The sequence below is a fragment of the Chlorocebus sabaeus genome, chromosome 13 (assembly GCF_047675955.1).
Source record: "Chlorocebus sabaeus isolate Y175 chromosome 13, mChlSab1.0.hap1, whole genome shotgun sequence".
NCBI classification, from domain to species: Eukaryota; Metazoa; Chordata; class Mammalia; order Primates; family Cercopithecidae; genus Chlorocebus; species Chlorocebus sabaeus.
Window position 1 is genome coordinate 60,937,022 of NC_132916.1, and position 14,305 is coordinate 60,951,326.

Consider the following 14,305-nt stretch of genomic DNA (forward strand, 5'->3'; position numbering starts at 1 on the left):
AGAATTTAAACAAATTAAACCTTTATAATCGTCAGCATGCCTTTAGGTCATAAAAGATAATCTTTATTTTCCCACAATTAATGCAATGCATCATACCTGGTTTATTTCCTGAGTGGTTGTTATTTTGTCCTGAAATTGCAGAGGCAGGGCGGTTGGAGGCATTTTTCTTATCTTGCACTTTATAGCTGTCGGGTGCTACAGAAATGAGACAAAAGAGAAAAGATACATTTAGTTTCTTAAAATTTCTTCAGAAACATTTATGTATTCGACATTTACTGTTAACCTATGTACCAGGTTCTTAGGCTAGATTAAGGAAATGAAAAGATGAAGTAGTTACAACCCATGCCCTCAAGGAGTAGGAAGGACATGTAAAAAATCAACAACCTCGGCTTGAGTGACCAATCTTATAGAAGTGGCATGTTCAAGGGGCCATGAAGGGCCTTTCCCACAGCTGTACCTGTTTACGCATAAAGCAACCACGTGGAAGGACGACTGCAGTCTAAAGTCTTGGATCTGAGTTCTTACAAAGCACCATTGGCTTAGAATATATTTCAAATGTATTAATTTCTTTCTGCTTTGGTATATTCAACATCATTTAATCTTTCTTTGGGGTTATTGGGTCTCTGCAGTAGCCCCAGGTCCTGACAACAAACATCAACCCTAACTGAATATTATGTAACAGCAGACCATGGAGATGAAAAGACTTCAACATATGTTCAGTACAAGTCACTTTTCTGAATCGGCCCGATAAACGCTTTTGGGGGTGGGGTGCTAGAGGGAGGCTGTAGTTTGCTTTATTATGCTGAAATTCAAATTAAAAAAAAATTCAATTGAACAGGAGTTCTGGTTACTTGAACTCTAATTTATCTATATCTAACTTTTATTGGATCCACTCTAGGTGAACATCAGAGGTCTATCTGCCCACTTCATTATCGTCTGGATGTCGGGAATTCATTTCCACCCCAGAAGACCTTCTGAGTCATACTGACCACGAGACAAATGTAAAATCCATCTTAAAATTTTTCTATGCTCATATGAAATTGATAGGTTAATTTTATTTTATGTTATTTTATTTTCCAGTAAGCCTTTTGGATTAGTAACAATAGGCTAAATTTTGAAAACTAAAAATAATTTCTGAAAATTGTCAGGCTGTTTGGTCTAAGATTACATATTGCTAATTCCTAACTGTTAGTTTGGATGTATTTCTAAAGTTTTCAGGCCATCTCTCTGCTTTCATATCAGTCTTTTTCTTCTGCTATGGTTTAAGAGTCTGTATTTCTTCAAAAACTTTGGTGAACACTGTAACAGCAAAAGACACAGACAGACCTGGGTTCAAATATGAGACTTGGTACGTAACCAGTTGAGTGGCCAGGAAGTTATTTGGCCTCTCTAAGTAGGTCACATGGGGTAATAATACTGCCTAACTCACAGAACTGTTGAAAGGATTATCTGAGAAGATACGTGTTAAAAATCCACCAAAAGCCTTGGCACATAGGAGGTGTTTAACAAGTATTCAAGGCCCTTTCTCCCAGCTTCTATGCTTTTCTGTGGAGTCCTGGGCATCCCATTCTCATAGCACCCATGCAGGTTTGAGTGTGTTTTGGAGTCAGCAAACCTGGTTCTGCCATTTACCAGATGAATCCTCAGCATGTTGCTTAACATCTCTAAGTCTTAATTTCCCCATCTGTAAAGGGGAAAAACATCTACTTTCAGAGTTGTAAAAATTAAATGAGATAATGTACAGAAAGGTAGATCATTGCCTGGCCCACAGCAAGGCATGATAAATGGTAGAAAGTATTTTTAGCTCTCTTCAGGAAACTGGGCTTCTAGTTCCTCAGGGATTTGAGAGAAAGCAAACCCATGTTAACTTGGTGACGGGGTCCTGGGGGCAAGTGACTAGTGGCAGAAAAGTCTGGGTCAGCAGCTGGCTCCAGAAGTTTTCAGCTCAGCCACAGTCATACCTCCTGGGGCTCTTAGGTAGGGTGAACTGATTGATAATTTAGAGTATGGCCTGGTTTGGGAAGAGGTAATTAGTCTTTCTGATTCAGGGTCTGGGGGAGATGACAGTTTTCTAAGATTTGATGCCTTTCATTATATTAAGTAAATCTGAGCCTTAAAAAAAAAAAAAAAAAAAAAAAAACCTCAATAACATTGGGAAAATAAAACAGGGAGTTTTTTGTTTTTTAAACAAAGTGCAGGGGATTTCACTACTTAAGAACACAATGACAAGAGGAATTTATTCATTTTCTGATTTCCAAAATTTAAAAACCTGAAAATCCTCATTAACTAGAAGATAGGATTGTATATACCCTTATAAAAGTTCTCATGAAAAAAAATTAAAATGATTCAGGTGACTTTCCAGTATTATTTATTTGAATCTCTCTTCTTTCATTTAAAAAAAAAGAAAGAAAATTAAGCCATATACTATGATGCTCAGTAAGTCTTTGCTAGCCTTATGTAATCTTTATTGACCATCCTGCTAGCTTGAAAGCTGTATTCCATTAGTGTCACATGTGAGTGTTGAGGTAAAGACAAGAGGAAGGATACAGACAAGCACCCTGGTGGTCTGGGACTCTCTTTCTGACATACTCCGAAACAAAATATAGAGGCATCAGACATTTGGAGCCTTCATCTGGTGAAAATTCTGTAGCTCCAGTAAGTGCTGCAATGTGTACTGTGCAATCCACATCCTCTACCACTCACTGATTCCTTCCAACATCTTCCCATAAAGGCCTTGGTGTTCTCACGGCTTTGTTTCTACTTCTGGCTGTATGGTCCAATACAGTCTTCTCTCAACTGCTGAAAATAATTGGTCCAACAAATGACCTGTCAATTTAGTCAAAACACTTGCTCTGAGACACTTCTGACTATAACCTTTGCACCATCCTGTTTAAATCTCACTGAATAATATGGGGACATGACATCCACAAGGATAATGTATTTCAGTCACTCTTTTTAATAAAATCTGCAATGTGGGCTGTGATACAGCAAAAGCTTAAACTCAGTTTCCAGCTCTGTATAGTCCCTTATCCATGGGGGACTACTAGGTTCCCAAGACCCCCCGTGGATGCCTGAATTTGTGGGTAGTACTGAACCCTATATACGCTATGTTTTTTGGATCTACAGAGACAGCTCCTATGTGATTGACAGGTGGGCAGCGACTACAGTGTGCATCCACTGGACAAAGGAATGATTCACATCTCAGGCTGGACAGAGCGGGAGGGCACGAGATTTCATCACACTACTCAGAAGAGCATAAAATTTATGAATTTTTTTTTCTGAAATTTTCCATTTAATATTTTTGGACTACAACTGATCGTAACTGAAACCTCAAAAAACAAAATCATGGATAAGGAGGAACTACTGCATACATGCTTTTCTGCTACAGTCTTCAATTGGACTTTGTGGGCATACAGCCCCTCTGCAGACATATACTTGTGAGGACACAGCTTTGGGGGAGTGACCTAGAACACAGAACTAGAGGTTGAACCACATGAAATAGCCTTTTATGTAGTGAAAAATGGTTAAAATTTAACAAATTTTTATGTTTCAATCTAATAGTTTAAATAAATCTGTATAGAAAAGAGTTACCATATCAGGCCTGAGATCGCTGTTCTTATTATTTTGTATATATTTATATATATTTATTCTTTAAATTTATTTATTCGAATATACCTGCCAGGAGTATTGTAACACTCGAATCATAGGTATGAAGTGCTTTATCCAATGTGATTTATAAAATTTGCATTAGAACAAGAAGGAAATAAAGCAACAGCATCACTCCTAATGACTTTCCTGATTATTCCATGTAATAGAGAATTTCTCCTCAGTTTAAAATCCTCATAATTATAAGTGAAGTTGGGTAGCAGTGGTCAAAGCTCAAGGGAGTTAGCATCAGGCAAACCTGGATTTCATTTCCAGGTTTGTTTGTAACACTCTAATCATAGGTATGAAGTGTTTTATTCAATGTGATTTATAAAATTTGCATTAGAACAAGAAGGAAATAAAGCAACAGCATCACTCCTAATGACTTTCCTGATTATTCCACATAATAGAGAATTTCTCCTTAGGTTAAATTCCTCACAATTACAAGTGAAGTTGGGTAGCAACGATCAAAGCTCATGGGAGTTAGCATCAGACAAACCTGGATTTCATTTCCCACACTACCTCAGTTTTCTTCCTACTTGTATTTATTCAAACAGTACACTACTCTATGGGACATCTTGAGCTCGATGCTGGAAGAAATATTATTAGGTGTGTAATTATCTCCTTCTACCACTTCTTTTTCCTTTTCTTGTCCTATGTTTCTAGGTTACACTGTATTCTGGAACTTTCAGTTCCTCCAACACTATCTCCTTTCTTCAAAAATCATCTCCCATTATGTCCTGAAATAGTATCTGTGCATCAGTCACTGTCGAGTATGCATTTATAAATATGTGCTCTCAACAAAGTTCTCGTCGTCAACGTCTAGGGAATATCTGCTCATGTATTTCTGCTATCACTTGAACGTCCTCACAAAAAAGCCAATCCCCTAATGTCAGTCTCTTTGTCACTATCAACAGAACCACCAGGCTCAGAAATGTTAAGTAATTTTAATTAAGTAATTTTTTCAATATTTAAAAATACCCCCATAGACCAGACACTGTGCTACACAGTGAGAATACAAAGGTCATATGACATAGCATCTGCTTTCAAGATGCTTACCATCCTTTGGAGGAGAGACAGTGGGCACATACATGAAATTGCAACAATGGACCGATTCAATTTTCTAAAAAGTCCATAAACCCACAGAGGTTTAATAACCAAACAAATGATATAGATAGTGTTACAAGAATTCGGAGTGGGAGAAGGAGCCACAAGGGACAGTAGTCCCTGGGCAAAGAGCTTGCAGACCAGAAAGCATCCAGATAAGTGAAGAGTAATGTGAAGAAATTCCCTTACTAGGGTGGAGCGTGAGCAAAACTACCAAGGCAAAGGGACAGGAGAGATAATCGGTACTGTCTAGTCAGAACAGCAGGTTTAGGAAGTGAGGCAGTTGAAGACATGACAAGAGAAACAGGTTAAGGTCAATGTCTCTTTGAATTCTGAGAGTATGGACTTCTTTGTGAAGGCAATGGAAAGTCACTGAAGTATATATCACATGGATTCTGTGTAAATGAACAGTGAAGTCTAACAAGTCTGCTGGAAATGAATTTAAAAAGGATCTCATCTTAAAGAAAACAATAAAAGGAAATCAGACTAAAAACAGACATCCTAAGAACTCTGCCTTCTATATAGTTTAGTAACTGGTCAGGTTCTTCCACTTACCCGTATCACATACCAAGAGATAACTATTTGACCATTACATGGTAAAAAGTGACATGAATGAATATGGTGAAACTTAGGGCTGTCCCTGAAGAAACAAGAAGTAGGGGAAGAGTAGAGTCAGTGTGGTCACCCTAGAAGAAGCCAAGGACAGCTCATGTAGCACTATATAGGGACCCTCCACCAGAAATGGAACTCCAGCCACAAACTCCTGGGAGGATGAGTGGCCGGCAGGCCAGATAAGGAAATGGGCTTGTTGGGAAATAGGTGGGGCATATTTTTGAAGGTCATTTTGCAGGGAAGTGAAGAAGATAAAATATGGGAAATTGATTGGTGTTATTAATCTTTTGTAGACCATCACTTAATGGGGAAGCAGCTGCTTCATGGGGCATGCCTACAGGTATTGTGTCATGGCAATTTAAGTAACTGTAAATGTTAAAAATAGTGCAGAGTCTCATTTGCTCTTCTATACACAATAAACCCATTTCATGGTATGGTGCAACATCTAGCCACATTTAATCTGACTGACATTTTGAAACAGAAATAACAACAATGAACCATTTATTCACTCTATTGCTCAACTCTTGTTGCCAAAACATATGCAACTCAATAGGACCATCTGATAATGATACATATTTGAGTTATACACAGCACTCTCCCTATTCTGCTGACAGAAACAATTCAATTAAGATCTTTTTCTTGCATTTCACATATCTATACAGAACACAAAGTTAAGATTTGGTGGCTATGGTAGACTTCATTAGAGCATGGTAAGAGTGTGGAGGCTTTACAATTTGGAGTAGCTCATTCAGCAACGACAGTGACTGAAAGTCACTTTCTGATTTCTCCATCTCTTCATAAGGGAAAAAACCTTAAGATGTATGACCATGATAGAAAATGATATTAAACCAAAAGGAAATACATTTGTTCAATAAAGAGAGTACAAACTCAACAAAAGACACTGACTTTATAAATACAGTCCAACAGGGTGTATAGTTATATGACACATGGGGACAGAATCTACCACAGGTATCTCTCCTTATTTCTGTAACTGACACTAAGACATGAAGAATGGAACAGAGACATGTAGGTCTTTGTTAATAATTTATATTGAACCACTTCCAAAGAGAAGTTGAGGCAGTTGGATTGAACTGTCAAGGTCTATACATGAGATAATAAAAAATACTGACATAGGCTGGGCGTGGTGGCTCACACCTATAATCCCAGCACTTTGGGAGGCTGAGGTGGGCAGATGACCTGAGGTCAGGAGTTCGAGACCAGCCTGGCCAATATGGTGAAACCTCATCTCTACTAAATACACAACAATTAGCCAGACATGGTGGTGCACGCCTGTAATTAATCCCAGCTACTAGGGAGGCTGAGGCAGGAGAATCGCTTGAACCTGGGAAGTGGAGATTGCAGTGATCTGAGATTGCGCCACTGCACTACACCCTAGGTGACAGAGAGAGACTCCGTCTCAAAAAATAAAAAAATAAATAAATAGTGACGCAATCAACTTTCTCTGAAATAAAAAAACCTAACATGTGATAGGGAAGATGTTAATATCATATATAAAACAGCAAAAGAAAATTCTATCAAAATAGGTTACCAAAATATTCCTAAGGGATAGGACTGGGCCATTTTCCTCCAAGGAGCTGATGTCTAGTCATAGTCATCAGATTCTGAGCTTAAACAAACAGTCTCCAAATAAATGGAACATCGGCATTCAGTCGTTGATATCTGGCCAGGTACAGATCTATGGTAATTTTCCACTTGACCAGAACAACCTGAGGGCAGGGGCCATGCCCTTCAGCCTTACAATCTCCAGAATAACATGAGATATATTTTCCCTTCTGATGTGAAGTAGATGTGACCTTGATCTGACAACTCTTTTTGTCACCTTTTCTCTACAATCTTAGCAGTCATCAAAAAATAAGAAAATGTATTCTTTTTCTTTTTACTAATCATCTTATCATTAATACTTTTTTAATACTTCTTCTTTCTGGACTTTTGCCACAGTGTTCCAGAAGGCACACATCCATTCCTCTCTTGCATCCTTCATCAAGCATTTGTTCAGTGTCACATATGTGCTGGGCAGTGTGCTAAACACTTCACATCAGAAGAGAAAAAAAATCTCATGTTATTCTAGGATGACTTCAACATTATATTAGGCAAGACTCAAAATCAAATGGATGTTTTGACCCCGCTTCATAGAAAGGAGCGACCAGTCTCACATACAGTGAGACTCTCAGGAATTAGAGTGACACTCTACAAACACAACAGAATACAGGTCGAGCATCACTAATCCAAAAACCTGAAATCTGAAACCCTTCCATTTCCAAACATTTCAGATAAGGGACACTCAAGCTGTTATTGCTTATACCGCATGAAGGAAAGAAAGCATGTGAACATTACAGCCTCTACTGATAACATCAGACAAGCATCTCAACTTTGGGAAATTTGTAAACCCCAACCCTTTCCCAAAGCAATTAATAAATTTATTTTGATAATCTGTTTCTTATGTAGCCAAAGAATTATCCACCCTAGCTAAACACGAGGAAAAGGATATTTCAGAAAAGCACATGTTCATATATCTTGTGGGAACTGGGGGGAATCACCTACTAAGCTCTTTCATTTACCACTAAAAGCAGCTCCTCAATGCACATCACAAATGCTTTCTGAAACATTGTGATGACAGGAATAAACATTACACACTTTAAATTCAACCAAAAAGGCTTTTATCTAAAAAATAAGTAAATAAATAAAACAAAAACCTTCCTTCAGCCAGATGGCAACACTAAAAATAGAATAGAAAATGATGTATTTTCCCCTTGCATTAATATAAATCAGATTAAAAGGCAAGTCTTTTCATCTCTGCTGGTGACTTACCACCAGTCACAATGCTAGCTACTCTACAAGCATCATCCCTGCCCCACAACATGAATAATGTTTACGACTAAGCAAAGCACAGGGCAAAGTACACAAAAGGAGGGCAAAGTCTAACTATATTAAAGTTTTCCAGTCACATGGAGAAATGAGAGATTGTAGCTACCCATCTATATTTTAACAGCTGGAAATGGAGTTTATCAAATTAGACCCAATTCAATTAAAATCAATGTGTAATTAGAAGAAACTATTTAAATAATGTGGAAAAGAAAAATAATTAGAACTCAACTTTATTACACTTTGCTTAATTAAAATAACGAACTGAAAAGAGGGTGTTTTTACTTTAATAGGATAATGATTTACTTTAAGAAAAACTAAAATGGCTAATGCCAGTATTTTACAAAATGATTACTATTGGCCATAAAATAGAAAAGCTTTCATACTTACAAAGTACAGTTATCTAAGCAGAAAATGTACAATACTTAAAAATAGTTCTAAACAGGGGACTCAGTTTTAAATATCAGTTTTGTAAATAAATTTGCATGTAATTTTAATCTTATGAGTATTAGTCAACTGAGTTCAATCAGTGAAATAAATACACATATACACTGCTGTCAAATATCAAAAATTAATCATTTCTCCTCTGTAGAAAATATTAAAATATTTTAAATTTCTTATGTGAACTTTGTAAAATTTAATAGGAATGATATGGTAGGTTCTGAACGCTTATTCCAACTCATTTCACGTAACCACTGAACATTTAACTGAAAGCTTGTCTAAAATTATGGGCCAGCTCATTTTCCCCATGCTGTCCTGGGCTACAGTCATTTCTGTATCTGTGACTGTGTTCTTTTTTCCCTCACTAGAACACCAGCCTCACCATCTTTGCAACTATTTACATGTAATCTCTTTTTCTTTCTTAGAGCAGTTTTAGGCTTACAGCACAATTGAGCAGCAAGTACAGAGTTTCATATGCTGTTGCAGCCCCGCCCCCATGCCTATCCCACCATCAACATCCCACACCAGAGTGGTCCATTGGTTACCATTGATGAGCTGACACCAACACGCCATCATCACCCAAGGTCCATAGTTTACATGAGGGGCCACTCTTGGCGATGCACTTTCTACTGGTTTTCATAAGTGTATAATGACGTGTATACACCATGTAGTAACATGCAGAATTCAATCCATTTCCAGTCCAACTCAATCCATCATAGTCCAACTCAATCCATCATAGTCCAACTCAATCCATCATAGTCCAACTCAAGTCCCTCTCCCATGAAATCTTTTTAAGCTATTCCTACCACCATCACATTTCTTTCTCTGACTTATACTGCACTCCCATGCAATCTGTCCCACGGTATTTGGCATTTGATTTCATTCTCTCTTGTATCATTTTCAGGATGTATGCTTCCAAAATTTCTAAAAACTGAGTCCCATGAGAGGCAAAACAAAAAATGTGCTCTACAGTAAAATAAAACAAAACCAAAACACAATGAGGAATACTTGATGTAACATTTCTCTCTTGGAAATGCATACTGCAAGTTTGCATAAGGAAGGGGCTATATCATTCATTCCATGCTGGTTACCCAATAAATATCAACTCTTCGATGCTTTATTTATTTATTTATTTATTTATTTATTTATTTATTTTTTGAGACGGAGTCTTGCTATGTTACCCAGGCTGGAGTGCAGTGGTGTGATCTTGATTTACTGTAGCCTCTGCCTTCTGAGTTCAAGCGATTCTCCCACCTCAGCCTCCTGAGTAGCTGGGACTACAGGCACGTGCCACCATGCCTGACTACTTTTTGAATTTTTAGTAGAGACGGGGTTTCACCATGTTGGTCAGTCAGGCTGGTCCTGAACTCCTGACCCCAGGTGATCCTTGCACCTCAGACTCCCAAAGTGATGGAATTACAGGCATGAGCCACTATGCCCCGCCTTGATGGTTCTTTTCTAACAGAACCCTGATTGGCCACTGGACACAGATCTGGCCAAAACATTGAAGACTGAAGTTGTTAGGTGTGGTTTGTGGGAATGATCCTTAAGGCACAGCAGACTCTGGTGTGTGAACCTGTTTGCTCTTCACCCCTCCTTTTCTTCCTGCTTTGAATGCCGATGTGATGCTTAAGGCAGAGCATCTATCTGGAAACCACGAGGCTGTCAGGAGGGAAAGGCCAAGGGAACAGAGACTCAGGCCCTGACATCTTTAAGTTGCTGGTCTAGTACCAGCAACTCTTCACTTCTATGTTCCCAATAGGTTAGAAAAAACAAAATCCCCCATTTGTTAAAATCATTAAGAAATTCTGTAATCATAAATTAAAAAAAAAAAAAAAAAAAACAATCCCCAAACTGATACAGAGATCCTTCTGGCTACAGAATAAAGTCCAGGCATCTTAGCCTTCCAAATGTCTTATTTCTTATTCAGTAACTCTTTTATTTGGCCCATCATGAATCCTATGTAGTCTAATCCGTTCCAAAAGTCAGAAAGCCAAGCAGTCCTGGTTCATTATATTAAAGCAGAGCAGCTTTAGATTTGAAAATAGTGGGAGGAGCAATATCAGGAGAAAAAAGGAGTGAAACATGCCACATCAAGTTTTAATAACATTTGTAATAGAAATCAGTTCCATAGGAATTCAAACACCTTAGAAGCCAGTGGAATCCTAAAAAGAATGTGAAGGGTTCCTCGATCAAACACGCTAACCTCAAATAGCTCCTGATAATTCCTGAGCCACAATTCTTCTCGAATACTTAGTATTCTAAGGTCCTATATGAAGTGCAACTCACAGGTTGGTTACACAAGGGTTAAGTTCCCTTCTCTATCAACTGTTCTACAAAGAAACCTTTAATACACGATAGGTATCACTGGCACATTTGCTTATAAAAAGAAAGTAAATTTATCTATTGATTTAGCCTAATTTTACTTTTATTTGTTAGTTTTTCTATACTACAGAAAGAACATGAAAATAACATCAAAAGGCCCATAATTCTATGACCCAGATAGCCTATTTATTCTTTTTATCTTAGAAAGGAAGTATTCTTTATTTATTTAACAGATATGGTCTCACTATGTTGCTCAGCCTGGTCTCAAACTTCTGGCCTCAAGTAATCCTCCCACCTCAGCCTCCTCAGTGGCTAGGATTATAAGTGTGAACCACTGCGCCTGGCTTTAAGAAAGAAATGTCTATTACATAGTTAGGAAATTCAAAAAAGTACAAAAAGCTATAAAGTGAAAGGCAAAAGCCTTTTCCCTCTTCCTTTCTGAAAAAAAAAATTCTATGTATAAATATATATATTTGCTTTCCATTTATTCAGAACAGTTTACTCTTCTGCCCCTTTCTTTTCTCATTTAGTAACCTATTTTAGCCTGCTTTTCAAGTTCTTCCTTTAATTGCAACTAATTTCATCATTTTCAATATGTGGCTATAGGAATTAGATATTCTAGATTCATCTTCTCATAAGTGTTCTATTAAATCTTCACTGATGTGTGAGACCACAGTCCTGATTGAGTATTATTTACCTTCTTATGTCAGCATCTACACCTGATCCCTTGCTCCCAGAGTTGGTAACTTAATCTCTTGCACTCTCTGCTTCTGCCAGTCTGAACTCAACTGGAAAAGGCAGCCACTTCCAAGGAAATAACCACAAGGAAAATTCCAAGGAGGCTTTGCTTTCCTGGTACATAGCGTAACAGTGAACAAAAGTAGGAATGAAACCTTCAAGAAGTCACACTATTTGGATTGAATCAGAGGCTTAAAAGCAAGGTTTGTTCCATGTAGATACATTTACCATTTCTACCCCTCTTAGTTTTGCAGAGCATGGGTTCCAGGCTCTGGCTTCTGCCAACTCTGATGGAAGAGCATCGTGGGCTGCTGAAATTGAATTCCTTCTCTAGCACCTTCTCTGGATAGGCAATAAAGTAGTGGAGCAAAAGGGTGGAAGAACACTTCATGGCCAACTCCATGCCCACTTCAAAGCCAGAATCAGGAAGCTGTTGTGCCAGAGCTGAAAGCTAAAGCTGCTCCTTCTCTGATACAAGAGGCAATGAAAAACTGGTGAAGGCAGCTGATGATGTCTGCAAGGACAGATGACACTGACTCCCACCTTGTGAAATCTGCACAGACGCTACATGAGAACTCATCAACCGGCCAGGCACAGTGGCTCACACCTGTAACCACAGCACTTTGGGGCGCCAAGGCAGGCGGATTGCTTCAGCTCAGGAGTTCAAGACTAGCCTGGCCAACATGGTGAAACCCCGTCTCTACTAAAAAATACAAAGATTAGCCGGGCGTGGTGGCGGGCACCTGTAATCCCAGCTACTCGAGAGGCGGAGGCAGGGGAACTGCTTGAACCCAGGAGGCGGAGGTTGCAGTGAGACGAGATCGCACCACTGCACTCCAGCCTGGGCAACAGAGCGAGTCTCCATCTCAAAAAAAATAAAGAACTCAAACTTCTAGTGACTTTCTCAGGTAACTTGTGGTCTGAAAATAAATTGAATCTATTAAGTAATTAAGGCTATCATCCTGGAGAACAAAGAAATAGGGCCAAGCAAGGGCTTTGGTATGCTTAGCGTAGCAAGCAGAGACTCAATATCAGGCCAGGAAAAAGGGATTTAAATCACAAAGCATTCCTCTGGCCTCATGCGGGAAAGAAAATGGAGATTTAAAACATGTTCCTTTTATTTTTTTAAATCATCTTTCTACTAGACAAGGAATTTTTTTTTGAGCTGTTCAATCTCTAATTTGCCACATCAATATGTCCCCAAATAAGAGATCTCAAATTCTGGAACCTATTGAATATCTAAATGTAGTAACAAAACAAAAACAAAACAAACTAATGGAAAGGATCCCAATCTGAAAAACACCAAAACAAAAGAATGGTTTTACAAGTTCTGCCAACTCTCAAAGGCACAAAGTGTGCTATGTGGCAGGCGCCACAACCTGGCAAACAGTAGCAGGTTGGGAGGAAAGGCTGACTGAGCAGCCCATCAAGGAGCACTCATGGCTGCAGAGTCCACAGACTGCAATTTACACGCTTGCTGTCCAGTAAGTATTTTCATTTAAAGAATGCCACATCCATTTCAAACAAGAGAATCCGATTACAAATTCTAAATCTGCCTAAGCTACGGGCCCTTTGGGGGTCATGAAGAGCTCAGCTAACACTAAGCTGACGAATGGGCTCTTTTCTTCTAAATACTTTTAGAATGCATTTTATGTGACCATTTTGTACTTCACAACATCCACTTGGGGGTTGGTGCCTACAACAGTAGAAGAAGCCAGAAGGAGGTTGAGAGAGATTGAATGGGTAAACCATATGAATACCTTCTCCTAGAAGAAGGAAAAAAGAAGCCAACCATTACTAAGTGGAGGTTGGAAGGAACCAGCTACTCTCCTTGCGTCCCAGGGGACAAAGGGCTGTCACAGACCTGACCTATCTCCCCACTCTCTTCTTTATCCAAACACCTGCTCCTAGATAACCAGTCCTGTTTTCAGAATCGTAGGGGAATCATTATCAGAAAGGAAGATGTCTAAAGAACTGTCTGAGCTTTCTAACCAAATGTGAACAGATCTCATTTCAGTCTTTGAGTGCTCCCTCAAACAGCCACTTTTCCTAGATGCATTAGGAATATTCTAAGGAAGTGACAAGGCAATATGTTTTCTTTTTAGTTTACAAATGATGCATATGCCCTCAACTTCATGACACTTTTTCTGTTATCCTATGTCCTTTATTTTACAGAAGTGGAAAACCTTAGAAAAATTTCAAAAGGGCGTGTGCTTTCTGTAAATAGTAAGTTAGGGAGGGAGAGGTTTTGATACTGAGTTTGGTTTCCAAGTAGATGAAAGAAGGAGAAAAATTATAGTTGGGTGAGGGCAGGGTAGGAAGAAGAATTTGAGGAAGTGAGAAAACCTGCTTTACAAATAGTAGAATCTGAGCAATTTGAAGGTATATCATTGTATGATTCAAGTAGAATAGATGTTTAATACAAATTGAGTGAATAACTATATACACATTTTTTATAGGGATTTTATAATAACATTACTATCTAACAGGTTAAATAGGCTTTTGTGGGTTATCAGTTACAAATGCAATATTTTTATAAGGTGCAAATGTGTGC

At 38.5% G+C, this 14,305-nt stretch overlaps 1 protein-coding gene across 21 annotated transcripts in view; it reads right to left on the minus strand.

Annotated features, from left to right (window-relative positions):
- MAP7 (microtubule associated protein 7) overlaps nucleotides 1-14,305 on the minus strand; it is a 211,693-nt gene that overhangs the window by 82,383 nt on the left and 115,005 nt on the right. For all 21 annotated transcript variants that reach the window (XM_073022504.1, XM_073022518.1, XM_073022510.1 and 18 more), the window contains one exon: nucleotides 97-195. In XM_073022504.1, coding sequence (XP_072878605.1) covers nucleotides 97-195 — 99 coding nt within the window. The remainder of the gene's footprint in view (nucleotides 1-96; nucleotides 196-14,305) is intronic.